A 20,954-nucleotide genomic window follows, 5' to 3' on the forward strand; every position below is an offset into this window, starting at 1 on the left:
CCATTGGTGCTAATGTTACAGTGTGAATATTCCATCCCCATTGCCATTGGTGCTAATGTTACAGTGTGAATATTCCATCCCCATTGCCATTGGTGCTAATGTTACAGTGTGAATATTCCATCCCCATTGCCATTGGTGCTAATGTTACAGTGTGAATATTCCATCCCCATTGCCATTGGTGCTAATGTTACAGTGTGAATATTCCATCCCCATTGCCATTGGTGCTAATGTTACAGTGTGAATATTCCATCCCCATTGCCATTGGTGCTAATGTTACAGTGTGAATATTCCATCCCCATTGCCATTGGTGCTAATGTTACAGTGTGAATATTCCATCCCTATTGCCATTGATGCTAATGTTACAGTGTGAATATTTCATCCCCATTGTCATTGGTGCTCATGTTCAAGTGTGTATATTGGTACGCCATTGGTGCTAATGTTCCAATGTGGATATTGCTCCGCCATTGGTGTTGATGTATCAGTGCGGATATTGCCCCGCCATTGGTTCTAATGTTATAGTCTGTTTGTTGCTCCGCCATTGGTGCTAATATAAATGCGTGTTTGTTGCTTCGCCTTTGATGTTAATGTTATAGTTTGTTTGTTGATCCGCCATAAGTGCTTATGTAATAGTGTGTCTATTTTGCTCTTGCCATTGGTTCTAATGTTATAGTTTGTTTGTTGCTCCGCCATTGGTGCCAATATTAAAGTGTGTATGTTGCTTCGCCTTTGATGTTAATGTTATAGTGTGTTTGTTGCTCCGCCACTGGTGCTAATGTTATATTGTGTGCGTTTGTTGCTCTGCCATTGGTGCTAATGTTATAGTGTGTTTATTTTTGCTCCGCCATTGGTGTTTATGTTGAAATGGATGGTAATGTTCAAGTATTTATATTGCTCCCGCTTCTCCTTGGTCTTAACTTGTTTGGAAAATTCCAGAATCATTGATCGGGGGCCTTAAGGTTTTTAAAAGTCTATACACCTATGTTTCAAGAAGAACATTGCTAAATCAACTGTTTAGAAGATTAAGAGATATCACGACAGAAACGCCAATTTACTTTTAAATAGTATATTTATTATTTGATTATTGTGTGATACCTTGAAATCTCACTAGATAAAAAATGCGTATACAGTGTAAATTTTTAGCTTCAAGTTGATTCTTCAAGTTGATTTAGATTCTTTCAAATGAATTATCGTCAACATTCTTTAATATATTTAATGCCATCATTATTCTGCATTTGAAAGAAAGTGTATCGTTGCATGAATAGTTTCGTGACGGGATGTTTGTTTAACCGTGGTAACTTATGCGTGGATTTGAAAACAAATGTACGAACAGTTTCCGAACGAATACATCGTGATTCATTTTTTTTTCTTTCGTGATTTTGTGATGTCAAACTAGTCGTTCCCTTTTCAAAATTTGGATTCGGTTTGATAAATAATTAACTACTTTATATTTACAGCAACTGTTCAACCATGTCCGATGAACTGACGATACCTTATTTTTGACTTCGTGTTAGAGTGTTAGTCAAGTAACAGCCTCATAGTATAAGTATGTACATGTATATTGTTGAAAGTTACATATATTAAGACTGACAAATTAACGTTTTGCAACATTAGTTTGAGAAAACATGACTGGACTACTATTCAGAAATATTATATATATTTACCAGTTTAAAGTTGTGTGAACGTAAGGTTATATATTAGAAGGAAACGGCTTTTAAATAAAATAGAATTAGTTGAAATAATATTTTGTGCCTTATTATGGCTTAAGAACACAATACCGGCTAGTTTATACGTGAACCAAGATAACTATCAGAAACATGGAACGACCTCTTCCAAGGACGGGATCCAGCGCATCCCTTGATTCGACCGGAAAAAGGAAGAGCTTCCGGCGTCTTATGACGCGGTTTGCGGAGAAGACGTCAATGGTTGGCGTGCCGTATATCAATACAGCGAGGTTTTGGTGGGCAAAGGTGATCTGGAGTGTGCTGCTGGTCTGCGCTATCACGGCCATGGTTCTCCACCTATGGTATCTGTTTGACCAGTGGTATGGCTGGCCGAAGACAACAAATGTTGCCCTTGGCTTTTCCCCTTTACGTTTTCCCCAGGTAACCATTTGTAATACCAACACTCTCCATAAAGGCAGATTGGATCATTTCAGTGGTGGTGGGCCACTAAAAAGACTGATACGTGATTTAGAACCGGAGAATTTAGTTCCTGGCCAATTCACAGACGATTATGATCCGTATGTGGCTGATGGAGGGACGACGACGGGGCCAACAGGGGAAGCCGCAGTGATGCAAAACAGCACGAGTTCTCTGCCAACAGGAGACCAGACTCAACCAGCACCAACCGGCAATCCAACAAATGTAGGACTTTTTTAAACATATAATATACAATTTGTTCGATTGCTTTGATGTATTATATTTCTGTATTACTCTTCTTTTACTTTGATAATGTCACTGGTTTCTCACAGTTTAATAAAGGCTTTTTCAAAGTCTTTATACATTCTAACGCATCTTCACCTTCACTTATCTTTCTATAAGCGTCCGCCGGATTTCCTTCTTTTTCTCAAATTATTTCAGCACAATTTGAAAAAAACTGAAAACACAAACTTAATAAGGAGAGAAACAGTATATGCTTTCGATTTAATTCGTTTAAATATATCTTGTATATAATATTCTTACAATACAATGTTAAAATGTTTAAATCATACATTGAATGAGATATGTTTCATATAAACTAAATTAAGACATATGCTTTATTTCTCTATTTTATAAGATAAAACATCATAACATATTTTCTCAAAGCTGAAATAACTATTCAGTATTCAATGAGTAATAGACTGAGCAAAGTATAAATTATTGAAGCAGATCTCGTTTAACCGATCACCTCACCCAGTTTTTGAACTTGCGCCTTAAAGATGCACTCTTACTCCCAAATAGGATTTACCATTATTAATGATATTGTTTTAATGTTCCAATAAAGATGAATAAATGTCGAAAAAAATGTTTTTTATGAAGGATACCGAGTTAAATTTGAAAGAAATATGCATAAAACAGGCAATATGAGACCATAGTAGACCACACTAAATCTTTTAGCATTCACCAATCATTTAATATGTTTGTGCTTTCTGCTATTAAATACACAGTTACAATTTTGTTATCAGTTCTCAATATTTTCCATAAATGCATTATTTAGTAAGTAGAAAAAGGTTTATCAGTAAAAATTGATGTCTGTTTTTCATGTGTATGTATTGATTTTTGAATAAGAGTGTCACTTTAAAAAAGGTTATTATGTTATAAAGCCCCATTCTAATTGTAGGTTGCCATATCAATCATTGGAAGTGGAACATTGTTTTTGTATATACTTATATGCATTGTAAGAAGTTATTCAAGACTAATTTCATTCACCCCTTGTCCAATGAACCGGAAATGTTCAAGCAATAAAACATAATAATGGGCACAAGCATGATTTGAGTGAAGAATAAGACGCTAAAATACCTTCGCGAAAACCGTGCTTAGAATTATTAAAACTAAACGGTTTGGGGAAAATTTAATTAAAAACAAATAAACATGACGCATGCGTTTTACACGGCAGGTACGTCGTAAACGGTTCGTAAACGAGTACGAAAGTCTGAACATAACCGAATATGATCAGGAATACTTTGACGTTCACGAGTTTGACAACGAAGAGAACCCAGACGCGTTCAACGGCACTGTGGACACGGCGTCAGTGCTCCAAGATCTCTTCAGGAGTCTGTTCATGGATATGGCTAGGTACGCTACCAAATTACTTTCAAATCTGAAATAAAATGAGAATATAAAGTATGTATAACTGAAGTGTTTAATTTGGTAAAAAGGATCATTTACCAGCATGAATCGTTATTGTGCAAAATATAAACTGAGAGTAACGTAAATTACAAACGCGTTATCGGCACAATCATAAGAAAGTTTATGGGTTAATTGATGACATCGTCTAAAACGTATTTGAAATATGACATACCTCTTTTATCAAGCAAATGAAATGACTTTATTTGTTTAAGCAATCTTTATAAAAAATAATAATTGTAAAATCGTTTTTTTTGTGTTACATTTTAAAAGTAACGTTATTTACACCAATTTGTGCTGTTTGAATTATTTGAAAACCTTCACAGAACTTAAGAATGATGAATTACCAACTTTTTATCTCATAAACGATCAGTATACACGGAAGAAACAATTTAGATAAAACTAAAAATAACTACTTCGGGTAACGCAGTTTAAAAGTCCGTTACTCACTTATGCCCCCTCCCTCAGAGCGTATACATATCTCATTTTGTGGCGTTTTGCTTAAGTTTTGGGAAAATTTTAACCTTCAAAATTGCCTCTGAGGGAGGGGGAGCAAGGTCAATTGGCAGCTTAAGGTCTTTACCATTGACGTTTCCATTCTTCATTGATCTTACTAGGTTCGCTATTATTGTCCAGGGATATGACTAGTTAAGCTGCCATTGTTCAAGTATAATTATGTTTTTGTACGCTACCATTGTTCAATGATATGTCTAGGCAATGGTAGCATACCAAGCCATATGATTGAGCAATGGATGCATACCTAATCATATGGATGAGCAATGGACATCCATATTATTAGGTATTGCTACCGTAGCTCATCCATATGATTAGGTATGCTACCGTTGCTCAACCATATTATTAGGCATGCTACCGTTGCTCAACCATATGATTAGGTATGCTACCGTTGCTCAACCATATGATTAGGTATGCTACTATTGGTCAACCATATGATAAGGTAAGCTACCGTTGCTCATCCATATGATAAGGTATGCTATCATTGCTCATCCATATGATTCGGAATGCTACCGTTGCTTACCCATTTCATTAGGTATGCTACCATTGGTAATCCATATGATAAGGTATTCTTACATTACTCATCCATATGGCTGGGAACTCTTATATTGCTCACCCATATGATATGGTATGCTTTCATTGTTCTTCCATATGATAAGGTATTCTTCAATTGCTCATCCATATGATAAGATATGCTACAATTGCTCATCCATATGATTAGATATGCTACCGTTGCACATCCATTATGATAAGGTATGCTTCAATTGCACATCCACATGGCTAGGCATTCTACCGTTGCTCATCTTTATGGCTAGGTATGCTACCGTTGCTCATCTATATGGCTAGGTATTCTACCAATGCTCATCTATATGGCTAGGTATGCTACCGTTGCTCATCTATATGGCTAGGTATGCTACCGATGCTCATCCATATGGCTAGGTATGCTACCGATGCTCATCAATATGGCTAGGTATGCTACCGTTGCTCATCCAAATGGCTAGGTATGCTACCGTTGCTCATCTATATGGCTAGGTATGCTACCGATGCTCATCTATATGGCTAGGTATGCTACCGTTGCTCATCCATATGGCTAGGTATGCTACCGTTGCTTATCTATATGGCTAGGTATGCTACCGTTGCTCATCTATATGGCTAGGTATGCTACCGATGCTCATCCATATGGCTAGGTATGCTACCGATGCTCATCCATATGGCTAGGTATGCTACCGATGCTCATCAATATGGCTAGGTATGCTACCGTTGCTCATCCAAATGGCTAGGTATGCTACCGTTGCTCATCTATATGGCTAGGTATGCTACCGTTGCTCATCTATATGGCTAGGTATGCTACCGTTGCTCATCCATATGGCTAGGTTTGCCACCGTTGCTCATTCATATGGCTAGGCATGCTACCATTGCTCATCTACATGGCTAGGTATGCTACCGATGCTCATCCAAATGGCTAGGTATGCTACCGTTGCTCATCTATATGGCTAGGTATGCTACCGATGCTCATCTATATGGCTAGGTATGCTACCCTTGCTCATCTATATGGCTAGGTATACTACCCTTGCTCATCCATATGGCTAGGCATGCTACCGATGCTCATCCATATGGCAAGGTATTTTTACATTGCTCATCCATATGGCTAGGTATGCTACCGTTGCTCATCCATACGGCTAGGTATTCTTACATTGCTCATCCATATAGCTAGGTATGCTACCGTTGCTCATCTATATGGCTAGGTATGCTACCGTTGCTCATCTATATGGCTAGGTATGCTACCGTTGCTCATCTATATGGCTAGGTTTGCCACCGTTGCTCATTCATATGGCTAGGCATGTTACCGATGCTCATCCATATGGCTAGGTATTCTTACGTTGCTCATCTATATGGCTAGGTATTCTTCCATTGCTTATCCATATAGCTAAGTATTCTTCCATTGCTCATGCATATGGCAAGGTATTCTTACATTGCTCATCCATATGGCTAGTAATGCCACCGTTGCTCATTCATATGGCTAGGCATGCTACCAATGCTCATACATATAGCTAGGTTTGCTACCATTGCTCATCCATATGGCTAGGTATGCTACCATTGCTCATCCATATAGCTAGGTTTGCTACCATTGCTCATCCATATGGCTAGGTATGCTACCGTTGCTCATATTTATAGCTAGGCATGCTACCATTGCTCATCCATATGGCTAGGTATGCTACCGTTGCTCATTCATATGGCTAGGTATGCTACCGTTGCTCATCCATATGGCTAGGTATGCTACCGTTGCTCATTCATATGGCTAGGTATGCTACCGTTGCTCATATTTATAGCTAGGTATGCTACCATTGCTCATCCATATGGCTAGGTATGCTACCGTTGCTCATTCATATGGCTAGGTATGCTACCGTTGCTCATCCATATGGCTAGGTATGCTACCGTTGCTCATCCACATGGCTAGGTTTGCTACCATTGCTCATATTTATAGCTAGGTATACTACCGTTGCTCATTCATATAGCTAGGTATGCTACCGTTGCTCATCCATATGGCTAGGTATGCTACCGTTGCTCATTCATATAGCTATGTATGCTACCGTTGCTCATACATATAGCTAGGTTTGCTACCGTTGCTCATCCATATGGCTAGGTATACTACCGTTGCTCATTCATATAGCTAGGTATGCTACCATTGCTCATCCATATGGCTAGGTATACTACCGTTGCTCATTCATATGGCTAGGTATACTACCGTTGCTCATTCATATAGCTAGGTATGCTACCATTGCTCATCCATATGGCTAGGTATGCTACCGTTGCTAATTCATATGGCTAGGTATGCTACCGTTGCTCATCCATATGGCTAGGTATGCTACCGTTGCTCATTCATATAGCTAGGTATGCTACCATTGCTCATATTTATAGCTAGGTATACTACCGTTGCTCATTCATATGGCTAGGTATGCTTGCATTGCTCATCCATATGGCTAGGCATGCTACCGTTGCTCATTCAGATGGCTAGGTATGCTACCGTTGCTCATCCATATGGCTAGGTATGCTACCGTTGCTCATTCATATAGATAGGTATGCTACCGTTGCTCATATTTATAGCTAGGTATGCTACCGTTGCTCATTCATATAGCTAGGTATGCTACCATTGCTCATTCATATGGCTAGGTATGCTACCGTTGCTCATCCATATGGCTAGGTATGCTACCGTTGCTCATTCATATGGCTAGGTATGCTACCGTTGCTCATTCATATAGCTAGGTATGCTACCATTGCTCATATTTATAGCTAGGTATACTACCGTTGCTCATTCATATGGCTAGGTATGCTACCGTTGCTCATCCATATGGCTAGGTATGCTACCGTTGCTCATTCATATAGCTAGGTATGCTACCGTTGCTCATACATATAGCTAGGTTTGCTACCATTGCTCATCCATATGGCTAGGTATGCTACCGTTGCTCATCCATATGGCTAGGTTTGCTACCATTGCTCATCCATATGGCTAGGTATGCTACCATTGCTCATCCATATAGCTAGGTTTGCTACCATTGCTCATCCATATGGCTAGGTATGCTACCATTGCTCATATTTATAGCTAGGTATACTACCGTTGCTCATTCATATGGCTAGGTATGCTACCGTTGCTCATTTATATGGCTAGGTATGCTACCGTTGCTCATTCATATGGCTAGGTATGCTACCGTTGCTCATTCATATGGCTATGTATGCTACCATTGCTCATACATATAGCTAGGTTTGCTACCATTGCTCATTCATATGGCTAGGTATGCTACCGTTGCTCATCCATATAGCTAGGTTTGCTACCATTGCTCATCCATATGGCTAGGTATGCTACCATTGCTCATATTTATAGCTAGGTATACTACCGTTGCTCATTCATATGGCTAGGTATGCTTTCATTGCTCATCCATATGGCTAGGTATGCTACCATTGCTCATATTTATAGCTAGGTATACTACCGTTGCTCATTCATATGGCTAGGTATGCTTTCATTGCTCATCCATATGGCTAGGTATGATACCATTGCTCATATTTATAGCTAGGTATGCTACCGTTGCTCATTCATATGGCTAGGGATGCTTTCATTGCTCATCCATATGGCTAGGTATGCTACCATTGCTCATATTTATAGCTAGGTATACTACCGTTGCTCATTCATATGGCTAGGTATGCTTTCATTGCTCATCCATATGGCTAGGTATGCTACCATTGCTCATATTTATAGCTAGGTATACTACCGTTGCTCATTCATATGGCTAGGTATGCTTTCATTGCTCATCCATATGGCTAGGTATGCTACCATTGCTCATATATATAGCTAGGTATGCTACCGTTGCTCATTCATATGGCTAGGTATGCTTTCATTGCTCATCCATATGGCTAGGTATGCTACCATTGCTCATATTTATAGCTAGGTATGCCACCGTTGCTCTTTCATATGGCTAAGCATGCTACCATTGCTCATATATATGGCTAGGTATGCTACCGTTGCTCATCCATATGGCTAGGTATGCTACCGTTGCTCATCCACATGGCTAGGTATTCTTCCATTGCTCATCCATATAGCTAATAGCTAGGTATTTTTCCATTGCTCATCCATATGGCTAGGTATGCTACCGATGCTCATCCATATGGCTATGTATTCTTGCATTGCTCATCCATATAGCTAGGTATGCTATCGATGCTCATCAATATGGCTAGGTATGCTACCGTTGCTCATCCACATGGCTAGGTATTCTTCCATTGCTCATCTATATGGCTAGGTATTCTTCCATTGCTCATTCATAAAGCTAGGTATTCTTCCGTTGCTCATCCACATGGCTAGGTATTCTTCCATTGCTCATCCAAATGGCTAGGTATTCTCCCATTGCTCATCCATATAGCTAGGTATGCTACCGTTGCTCATCTGTATGGTTAGGTATTCTTCCATGGCTCATCTATATAGCTAGGTATGCTACCATTGCTCATCCATATGGCTAGGTATTCTTCCATTGCTCATCCACATGGCTAGATATTCTTCCATTGCTCATCCATACAGCTAGGTATGCTACCGTTGTTTATCTATATGGCTAGGTATGCTACCGTTGCTCATCTATATGGCTAGGTTTGCCACCGTTGCTCATCTATAATATAGCTATGTATGCTACCGTTGCTCATCTATATGGCTAGGTATGCTACCGTTGCTCATCCATATGGCTAGGCATGCTACCGTTGCTCATCCATATGGCTAGGTGTTCTTCCATTGCTCATCTATATGGCTAGGTATGCTACCGATGCTCAACCATATGGCTAGTTGTGCTACCGTTGCTCATCCATATAGCTTGGTATTCTTACATTGCTCATCCATATGGGTAGGTATTCTACCGTTGCTAATCCATATGGCTAGGTATGCTACCGTTGCTCATCTATATGGCTAGGTATGCTACCGATGCTCATCCATATGGCTAGGTATTCTTACATTGCTCATCCATATGGGTAGGTATTCTACCGTTGCTAATCCATATGGCTAAGTATGCTACCGTTGCTCATCCACATGGCTAGGTATACTTACATTGCTCATTCATATGGCTAGGTATGCTACCGATGATCATCCATATAGATAGGTATTCTTCCATTGCTCATCCATATAGCTAGGTATGCTACCGATGCTCATCCATATGGCTAGGTATACTTACATTGCTCATTCATATGGCTAGGTATGCTACCGATGCTCATCCATATTGCTAGGTATTCTTCCATTGCTCATCCACATGGCTAGGTATGCTACCGATGCTCATCCATATGGCTAGGTATGCTTTCATTGCTCATCCATATGGCTAGGTATGGTACCGATGCTCATCCATATGGCTAGGTATGCTACCGTTGCTCATCCACATGGCTAGGTATTCTTCCATTGCTCATCTATATGGCTAGGTATGCTCATCTATATGGCTAGGTTTGCCACCGTTGCTCATCTATAATATGGCTAGGTATGCTACCGTTGCTCATTCATATGGCTAGGCATGCTACCGTTGCTCATCTATATGGCTATGTATGCTACCGTTGCTCATCTATATGGCTATGTATTCTTCCATTACTCATCCATATGGCTAGGCATGCTACCGTTGCTCATCTATATGGCTATGTATTCTTCCATTACTCATTCACATGGCTAGGTATGCTACCGTTGCTCATCTATATGGCTATGTATTCTTCCATTACTCATTCACATGGCTAGGCATGCTACCGTTGCTCATCTATATGGCTATGTATTCTTCCATTACTCATTCATATGGCTAGGTATGCTACCGTTGCTCATCTATATGGCTATGTATTCTTCCATTACTCATTCACATGGCTAGGCATGCTACCGTTGCTCATCTATATGGCTAGGTATGCTACTGTTGCTCATCTATATGGCTAGGTATGCTACCGTTGCTCATCTATATGGCTATGTATTCTTCCATTGCTTATCCATATGGCTAGGTATGCTACCGTTGCTCATCTATATGGCTAGGTATGCTACCGTTGCTCATTCATATAGCTAGGTATGCTACTGTTGCTCATCCATATGGCTAGGTATGCTACCGTTGCTTATCCATATGGCTAGGTATGCTACCGTTGCTTATCCATATGGCTAGGTATGCTACCGTTGCTCATCTATATGGCTAGGTATGCTACCGTTGCTCATCTATATGGCTATGTATTCTTCCATTGCTTATCCATATGGCTAGGTATGCTACCGTTGCTTATCCATATGGCTAGGTATGCTACCGTTGCTCATCCATATGGCTAGGTATGCTACCGTTGCTCATCTATATGGCTATGTATTCTTCCATTGCTTATCCATATGGCTAGGTATGCTACCGTTGCTCATCTATATGGCTATGTATTCTTCCATTGCTTATCCATATGGCTAGGTATGCTACCGTTGCTCATCTATATGGCTATGTATTCTTCCATTGCTTATCCATATGGCTAGGTATGCTACCGTTGCTCATCTTTATGGCTATGTATTCTTCCATTGCTTATCCATATGGCTAGGTATGCTACCGTTGCTCATCTATATGGCTATGTATTCTTCCATTGCTCATCCATATGGCTAGGTATGCTACCGTTGCTCATCTATATGGCTATGTATTCTTCCATTGCTTATCCATATGGCTAGGTATGCTACCGTTGCTCATTCATATGGCTAGGTATGCTACCGTTGCTCATCCATACGGCTAGGTATTCCTCCATTGCTTATCCATACGGCTAGGTATTCCTCCATTGCTTATCCATACGGCTAGGTATTCCTCCGTTGCTCATCCATACTGGCTAGGTATGCTACTGTTGCTCATCTATATGGCTAGGTATGCTACTGTTGCTCATCTATATGGCTAGGTATGCGACCGTTGCTCATCCATACGGCTTGGTATTCTTCCATTGCTTATCCATATGGCTAGGTATGCCACCGTTGCTTATCCATATGGCTAGGTATGTCATCGTTGCTCATTCATATGGCTAGGTATTTCACCGTATCCAATCCATTCTTCCATTGCTTATCCATATGGCTAGGCATGCCACCGTTGCTCATTCATATGGCTAGGTATGCTACATTTGCTCATCCTTACGGCTAGGTATGCCCATGGATAAGATAAAGCAAACTTCTATTGCCCATGGGTATGATTATACTAGCACCATTGCTCACGGATATGACAATTACGCTACCATTGCTCTCGGATATACAATTACGCTACCATTGTTCATGGATATGATGAGGTACGCTACCATTACTCATGTATATGACTAGGCATGCTAGCATTGCTTATGGATATGAGGTACGCTACCATTGCGCTTGGATATGACTAGGTATGCTACCATTGCGCTTGGATATGATTTGGTAGATTACCATTGCTCATAGACATTATTAAGTCCGCTACCATTGCTCATGGATATGACTTAATATTTTACCACTGCTCATCCATATGACTATGTATGCCTCCATTGCTAATCGATTAGATCAGGTATGCTATCATTGGTCTTGGATATAACTTGGTATGTTACCTTTGCTTATAGATTTGATAAGGTCCGCTACCATTGCTCATGGATAATGCTTAAGTATTCTACCATTGTTCATGGATATGATAAGGTACGCTGCCATTGCTCATGTATATGACTAGGTATGCAACCATTGCTCATGGATACGATTAGGAATGCTAGCATGGCTTATAGATATGACTAGGTATGCCAGCATTGTTCATAGATATGACTAGGTATGCTACCATTGCTCATAGATATGACTAGGTATGCTACCATTGCTCATAGATATGACTAGGTATGCTACCATTGCTCATAGATATGACTAGGTATGCCAGCATTGTTCATGGATATGACTAGGTATGCTACCATTGCTCATAGATATGACTAGGTATGCTACCATTGCTCATAGATATGACTAGGTATGCTACCATTGCTCATAGATATGACTAGGTATGCCAGCATTGTTCATGGATATGACTAGGTATGCTACCATTGCTCATCTATATGGCTAGGTATGCTACCGTTGCTCATCTATATGGCTATGTATTCTTCCATTGCTTATCCATATGGCTAGGTATGCTACCGTTGCTTATCCATATGGCTAGGTATGCTACCGTTGCTCATCCATATGGCTAGGTATGCTACCGTTGCTCATCTATATGGCTATGTATTCTTCCATTGCTTATCCATATGGCTAGGTATGCTACCGTTGCTCATCTATATGGCTATGTATTCTTCCATTGCTTATCCATATGGCTAGGTATGCTACCGTTGCTCATCTATATGGCTATGTATTCTTCCATTGCTTATCCATATGGCTAGGTATGCTACCGTTGCTCATCTTTATGGCTATGTATTCTTCCATTGCTTATCCATATGGCTAGGTATGCTACCGTTGCTCATCTATATGGCTATGTATTCTTCCATTGCTCATCCATATGGCTAGGTATGCTACCATTGCTCATAGATATGACTAGGTATGCTACCATTGCTCATGGATATGATAAGGTATGCTACCATTGTTCATGGATATGATAAGGTACGCTGCCATTGCTCATGTATATGTATAGGTATGCTACCATTGCTCATAGATATGACTAGGTATGCTACCATTGCTCATAGATATGACTAGATATGCTACCATTGCTCATAGATATGACTAGGTATGCTACCATTGCTTATAGATATGACTAGAAATGCTACCATTGCTCATAGATATGACTAGGTATGCTACCATTGCTCATGGATATGACTATGTATGCTACCATTGCTCATGGATATGACTAGGTATGCTACCATTGCTCATAGATATGACTAGGTATGCTACCATTGCTCATGGATATGATAAGGTATGCTACCATTGTTCATGGATATGATAAGGTACGCTGCCATTGCTCATGTATATGACTAGGTATGCTACCATTGCTCATGGATATGACTAGGTATGCTACCATTGCTCATGTATATGACTAGGTATGCTAACATTGCTCATGGATATGATTAGGTACTAGTATGTTGCAACCGCTCATGTATATGCCTAGATAAGCTACCATTGCTCATGAATATGATTAGGTACTCGTTCACTGCCCATGGATATGATTAGGTATGCTACCATTGCTAATGTATATGTGTAGTTATCACTGACGATTGTTTTAGCTTATACAAATAACAGTAACCTTGCGACTTAATTCCGGCGGAGATGGCCCGATGAGGTTGCATACGTAAATGTGCATTCAGAATTTCCTTCGGATAGATTAAATGTATGTTAAAGCCAGTGCGTTGAAAACATTTAAGATATTACCATATTTCCATCTCAGGATAAACCGAGAACGCCTTGGACATCAGATATCGGACATGTTGCTAAGCTGCACATTCAACGGGCGAACGTGTACTTCGGAGTAAGTTAACAACAGTTTTATTGTAACCGTGATGTTCATAGTACTTGGCCTAATACATATAAACGGAACTTTGTATGCTTATTATTTAAACATCTGCACGTGCCTCCTGTGTATGATCTTATAACAAAATCTAAATTTCACTTTTGAATGTGCATGTTTTCAGAATGTTCAAGCTGCACCAGACGTCGGAGTACGGAAATTGTTGGATTCTAAACGAGGAGCGGTTCGAGGTTTCCCGCGCAGGCCCTGCAGGGGGTAAGGCATCATAATAAAACTCTAATATAACCTAAAAATTATTAACACTGCGTGAACATTTATCATTTCCACAACAAGACCATTTTCTTTCATATTTATGTTGGCACTGCTTATAGGTTTACATCCGTGTATGGGTTTGTATTCACTGTGTACAGTTAAATTTTGATTATTTTTGTTATAATCTTAAAACCATCCCTGTAAGGGTTTAAAGTGTACTTCCTGACTATATTCCTCGTAGCCACATGCATTGACCCCAGCCCCTCTGCCCATTATCTATTTACAAGCCAGCATATTCTCTCATTAACCCTCAAAGGCCTATCCTTGGTGCTTTTCCTGGAGTCCAATGAGTACCTCAAGGGAATTACGACCGGATATGGGGTCCGCGTGCAGGTGCAGAAGCCCGACGCCATGCCATTTCCAGCGCAGGAGGGGCTCTATGTCGCTTCATCGTTCGAGACGGACATCGCGCTAAAATTGGTATTTTATGTATATGATACTGATAGTGCATATTTGAGTACAGTGGGGCCTGGCATATACACGTGACCAATATTATTTCGATTTAATAATACTTTGTTTCCTATGTGATATAGCTAGGGGAGGTCACGTGTTTGTGACGTTAACAGGGTGCTACAGCAGCATCTTTGATATTCATATGTAGATCTTATGTATAAAAATGTAGATCTTGACTATGCCATGTAGCCGCACAGTTACATTTCGTATGCTTCCTTCGCATGTTGTAAAGTTTTGTTATTGTAATTGGTCTTATTTAGGCGCGCGATTAAAAGGGGTATGGCTAGTGGAAAGTACCCGACTTATCCTGAAATTTACATACATAGTATCTAAAGTTAATATTTACTTTAGTTGGCTATTGAACGGTTGGGCGGAAACTATGGCGAATGCAATGAAGGAGCTGAGTTTTTGAAGATGTACAAACGGACATATTCTCGCAGGGTAGGTTTTAGGGATGTATGAAGTCGGAACGTGTATATGTATACGTAATTCTTGGTTAATACCCTTGTTCTGATAATTTTATTGTTGATAATTCTTAAAAAAATATGTTTGATTTGTCTTTTGGACATTGTCAGTGTAAAAATGCCGATAGACTGACTATTAAAGACAAACGGGTCGTTACAATTAATACTTATTGATAATTTCCTCATATGATTTTAAACATTTTTAAACACATTGTTTGCATATGTGTTGTTGTTTTTCAAACCGTTCGATGCTTGGGCCGTTTTTTGTTCGTTTCCGAAATATGGGGACTACTAAGACACGAAAGAATAGAAAGATGGCTTAATTGTTCATGCTAAAATGTTATGTCAGTTTCTCAATTTACATTATGACGTTCATATTTCGGGTAACTGTTGTCTTTTTTCCATTGCATGTTCGCTCCCCCCCCCCCCCCGCCCTGTAAACGTGTTACATTTGAAACTGGTTTAGATAGTTGGAGTATTTTAATGGAATCAAACAAATTTCTACTATTTGTATCTGCTTTTTCAGGCCTGTCAGGCTTTCTGTCTGAGTTCTCAAATCATCCGCAACTGTGGTTGTTTTGATGCGAGAGACGAGGAATTTGCTATGACGCGAATAAATGAGAGCCTTAAAGTTTGCCGAAACAGAACAGGTTGGCTAATTATTAATTTGTCACTATTAAGAAATCGCATACTTCTTTGAAAGTTGCTGGTGGTGAGAAACTAATTTCTTTACAATTTGAAATTGTCTCTTTTTGTCCACAGAGTTACGTTGCGTCACCAACACTACCCGAAAATATGACACCGGGGCGACATCGTGTTCCTGCTTTAACCCCTGCAAGTACGTACGTCATGGGTTTTTAAATGCATTTTATCGGAAGCTTCATGTCATCCCATTTTCCTTTCGTCTTTAACGGAAGGAATGTGTATATGCATACGTATTTTGGGTTATACATATTGCCGGAAGTAGTAGGCAAATACCTAAAAATACTAATTTTGAATCGAGACATCAAATACGCGGTTAAATAGGTTTAAGTATGAATATATATTTTTAATCATAATTCGGGTAAGGGTAAACAAAAGTTGAAACGTTCTAATAAGTGATTGAGATAAGCAGGAAGTGAATAAAACATGTATCTCAAACCATCCGAATTGCAGCCAATTAGCCATTTCGCAGTAAATGTCTGCGGGACAATTTTAGGAGATATTTGGAAAATAGTTCATACACCAAAGATTGTTGGTTAATTTAATAAACGCAAAGCTTTCCCTTGACAAAGGGAAATAACCACTGCTTCTAACCAGCGACCAGTCTGAATGAAAAGGCAGCGAATAAATTTGAAGATTATCGTTAAAACATGATATATATCGATTGTTAAACTATTAGCAGACACCAAAACGCTTCCTCTATAAAAACAAGTTTAGGAAACTTTTATCCCTTTGGGCCGCGTCTTATAAACGAAAGTAAGTTGTTTTTGCTTGTGATTGTGTTCTTAACGGAAACCTTAAAGGACTTATACTGTAGTAATCTGGGGTGGGTTTTATACTCGCACTCAAGGCCCATTCGGCGAGTGCTCCGATACGATTGTTCGTCATTTTAGGTTTTTGGAACATAGTGAACAGACATAATGTACCCTGGTTATAGCTACTCTGGTTCTATAACGCGCACCAATGTATAGCTCTGCCACATGGGACACCAATTTAAAGTCACTCCCGGAAGACGATTAGTATGTTTTAGTGTTGCGGCGGGGAATCGAACTTGCAACACCTGGATTGACAGCCAAGTTTGTTACCAGTAGACCATGGATCCACAGTAGACCATGTATAGACAGTAGGTAGTTAGTTAGCCTGATGGTCACTGGCTTTATATACTACATTTGTTTGTATTGTCGAATACGGATGATCCATTCCGTTCCTCTTCTTCGTCCCACGTGATGAACGTGACTACGTAGTATTACAATGATAAATATACGTATTAAAACATTTGCACAGTCATCAAAATGAATCTGGATAATGAATACTTCAGTTGTTAAGAAGGCTATTGAATTTTGTTTCACTGTTTATACTTATTCCTTTTTATCATTTGTATTTTTTAGAGAAACTGAGTACACGAAAACTTTGAGTCAAAGACAATGGCCTACAAATGAGTATGCAGTAAGTAACATAGTATATGGATTTAAATGTTAGCAAATTTTAATACTTATAATTGTTATTGTATTATCTAAATGAACCGTTATGTTCACTTAGGACTGGTTTGGGAGTTGTTGCACACTTTAACCCTTTGGTGTTCGCACATATTTGTGGATTAACTCCAATTACTGTACAAAGCTACTTGTAGCTCCATACCATGTAAAGCAGATTTTACGGTGAATACAAACATTATTGTCGGTCTTCATGAGTTGGTACTGTCGTCTATCTATATTAGATCGCTCCGACCACTGCGCATACGTGAGGTAGGTATGATTGACAGTTCAGGGTGCCGTTGTCTGGAGGCAATTGAAGCTTATTAACGTATTTCAGCCAAATTACTTACTTAAACATGATTTTGAATAACAAAAACTAGTTTACCGTGAGCATCATAATTATAGACAATTGTCTTTGAAAGCCTCAGAACTATTTAAATTAAGAATAACAATTTATTCCAATACAAAAATGGTGTGCTGATGTTGATTGTGTAAGAAGAACATTAAGATTGCTCGAGAAGTTGGGCCGCGGCCAGGCTCAATCTCAAACAACAATTTTTTTCAATAACAGTTTACAAACGATTTTTTTGTAAAAGTTTTCTCAAAATTTAAAAACATTGAATACAGAATAATGCCAGAAAGTTCACAAAATATCTCCACTGATCCGGGTATTTTAATATGTCCAAGGAAATTAGTTCACATGAAATATCAGATATACTATATGAGCACTATTTTAATCCAACAACACTTTCTGAAATATTCCTATAAAAGGTTGAATTGTTATCCTCACATTATTATTTACGCTTTTTAGAAATGATTTAGCAATTTTTTTTTTTAATTTTAAGCACTGGTGAAGCTGTTATACAGAAAGAAACTTAAATTTTACCAAAAAAAAAAAAGATCAACGAAGTTTGCTCTTATATACCAAATAAGAATGTCCCAGAACAAACTACAACAATCCTCAAGAACTTTCTCTCAAATTCTTTTATAATAATAATTTATTGTTTATTCTAAAAAAAATTAACATGATATAAATTAACATTTCTAGAACATTCTTACCAAATATTGAAAAATACATGCTAAAAATATCATGGGGGGAACATAATTTTATTTTAACGAAGCTAAGTCACCATGCAAAATTGCAAATACTACTAGACTATAAAACAATGGAGTATTGAATGAATTTAAAAACATATACATGTTACACTATAATTGATTGTCACATTGACCACGGTTAATCCATTATTACAGTAAAAACAGCTCGGAGTAATAATGTTGATCTACCTCAACAAATGTCTGGGAATAAATTGCCATTATTATCCGTAACTGTTTGACTCAACTATTTCCAATCTTCAGAGAGTGTTGCTACAGGGCGTGTGTAACCGTGACAAGGCCGTGTGTGCCAAACTCCGAGAACACGTCAACGATCTCTGGATCATCAAGTAAGTAGGCCACAATATTACTCTGTTCTGTGTGTTTTTTGGTATCGCAGACTAACCTACCACAGCCATTACCTCATTCTCATTCATCAGAGGTTTGATAATGTTAAATCTAACGAATGTGGTACGCATAGCATCATCACTCTGGTGAACGCCAATGCCTTGTCACACGGGCTTTTGAACGACATAAATTTGTAAAGCTTGTTTGGTAAAAATCATTTAAATATTTACGAGGAATTCTAGTATTGGCGCTTACAATGACCATGCCACGTGCATTATTTGATGAAATAAATATTCAACCGAAATAATAATGATGAACATATATAAATGTTTGCCGCAAATCGTCATTTCAGCAATAACTTTCTGAAGGTGAATATCTACTACGAGGACCTTAATTTCAACAACGTGACAGAGGAACCGCAGATCGAGGTAAGCAGGTTTTACAGTTAAGCCGAGTCAAATCAACACTGTTTAAAATTGTAAAGCTTACATTTCTAAACGGTTAATTAATATTTGCAAATAGATCGCCGATCATACAGCGAATTGTTTTGTATCGGTAACTGTTCACCATAGGGACGGTGATATGTGATGGAACTGGTTGAGAAAGATTAGTGACTTATCAGCGAATCTGACTGATTGCGACTAAACGGACACTGGTGGGTGACTAGTCCATTCATCACTGATAAAAAACAGTGCATATAAAATATCAAATCAAATCAAATTGTAAAGATGTGTTTACGTCAGCACAGCTGCATTTGATGCGCATGCAAAAACTAAATGAAAATGCTGCGTATGCTGCCATGTTGATTTACATGTGAAGCGCAGACGGGTGGCATTTTGCAAACTCAACGGCGATGCATGCTTGGTATCCCATTTTTCGCCGTTTTATTGTATTGGGTGAAAGAACACCGCAGCTGCACTATTGTAATTAATTCAATGCTTTCCACGTTTAATGTTTTTTTCTTGAGGTGGGATGGGCGGGGGGAGTTAAATCCTTTTCCTGTCTATTAGCTTAAGAAATGCTTGTTTTCAACTTAAATTTTATTTACTTTTTCAGATTCAACAGTTTTTGTCTGACGTTGGCGGTGCGTTCGGCCTTTGGATTGGACTCTCTATTCTCAGTTTTCTCGAAGTTGTTCAACTACTTGTCGAACTCTGTAACTATTTTGTCGCCAAAACATGCAAAGAACGCCGTGGCAGGCGGGAAAACGATCGTCGGGGTAACTTGAGCAACAACATTGGTTTTCATAGTGATGACAAAGGGCACGGTGACAAACCAGTTGGCTACGAACATGATGACCATCGACGAAATGACAACGGCCGATTCCGGCCTACTTTTGATGACGATCGGGGTCACCACGCGCACTTATCAGCGTATGATGCTCGGTTCCTCAATCAGGGGCGTAACGGTCCGTTTAACAACGAGTATGACAGATACAGTGGCCGGAACCATTCAGACCCGGAAAGTGGTCACAGCCCCCGTAAAAATGACCATGGACGACACGGGGATGGCGACTTCCTGCCCAGGTTTCACACGCCCTCGCCTAGAGATGATATATACCGGACACGTTATAATGGCCTGGATCCAAGAGGCGGACGCTGATGTGTTCCTGATAAGAAAGTTGTGCGATGAATGCCACTGTGACAGTTGCTGCGTATATTGCAGTGCTGTTTTGTACAAACGGTGTAGTTTGCTACATGTCAGATTCAAGTGCTCACCTTTGTACAAATGTTTTAACTGAATCTTCTCGCACCAAAGGCATTTTATGTTGCAATTTTCTTTACTAACGGTTAAGCTCGATTTTCTTGAGCCTACTTTTGACACCGTTGGCGATAGTATCGT

At 39.3% G+C, this 20,954-nt stretch overlaps 1 protein-coding gene across 1 annotated transcript; it reads left to right on the forward strand.

Annotated features, from left to right (window-relative positions):
- Nucleotides 1–1,814: 1,814 nt before the first annotated feature.
- On the forward strand, nucleotides 1,815–20,714 carry LOC128213870 (FMRFamide-activated amiloride-sensitive sodium channel-like). Its single transcript, XM_052919940.1, has 13 exons — nucleotides 1,815–2,241; nucleotides 2,344–2,363; nucleotides 3,595–3,773; nucleotides 14,186–14,266; nucleotides 14,430–14,521; nucleotides 14,835–14,998; nucleotides 15,383–15,472; nucleotides 16,022–16,145; nucleotides 16,258–16,333; nucleotides 17,586–17,643; nucleotides 19,029–19,114; nucleotides 19,465–19,540; nucleotides 20,169–20,714. Exons 1-13 carry the CDS (start codon nucleotides 1,815–1,817, stop codon nucleotides 20,712–20,714), a joined length of 2,019 nt encoding a protein of 672 aa, XP_052775900.1.
- Nucleotides 20,715–20,954: the final 240 nt, after the last annotated feature.

Source organism: Mya arenaria, chromosome 13 (genome assembly GCF_026914265.1).
Source record: "Mya arenaria isolate MELC-2E11 chromosome 13, ASM2691426v1".
Classification (NCBI taxonomy): Eukaryota; Metazoa; Mollusca; class Bivalvia; order Myida; family Myidae; genus Mya; species Mya arenaria.

Excerpts from the sequence above, each read along its gene's own strand:
- LOC128213870 (XM_052919940.1), top strand. The coding sequence starts at position 1,815 with ATGGAACGACCTCTTCCAAGGACGGGATCCAGCGCATCCCTTGATTCG. Across the intron at positions 14,999-15,382 it reads CGGACATCGCGCTAAAATTG|TTGGCTATTGAACGGTTGGG; the intron begins GTATTTTATGTA and ends TATTTACTTTAG. Across the intron at positions 17,644-19,028 it reads GGCCTACAAATGAGTATGCA|AGAGTGTTGCTACAGGGCGT; the intron begins GTAAGTAACATA and ends TCCAATCTTCAG.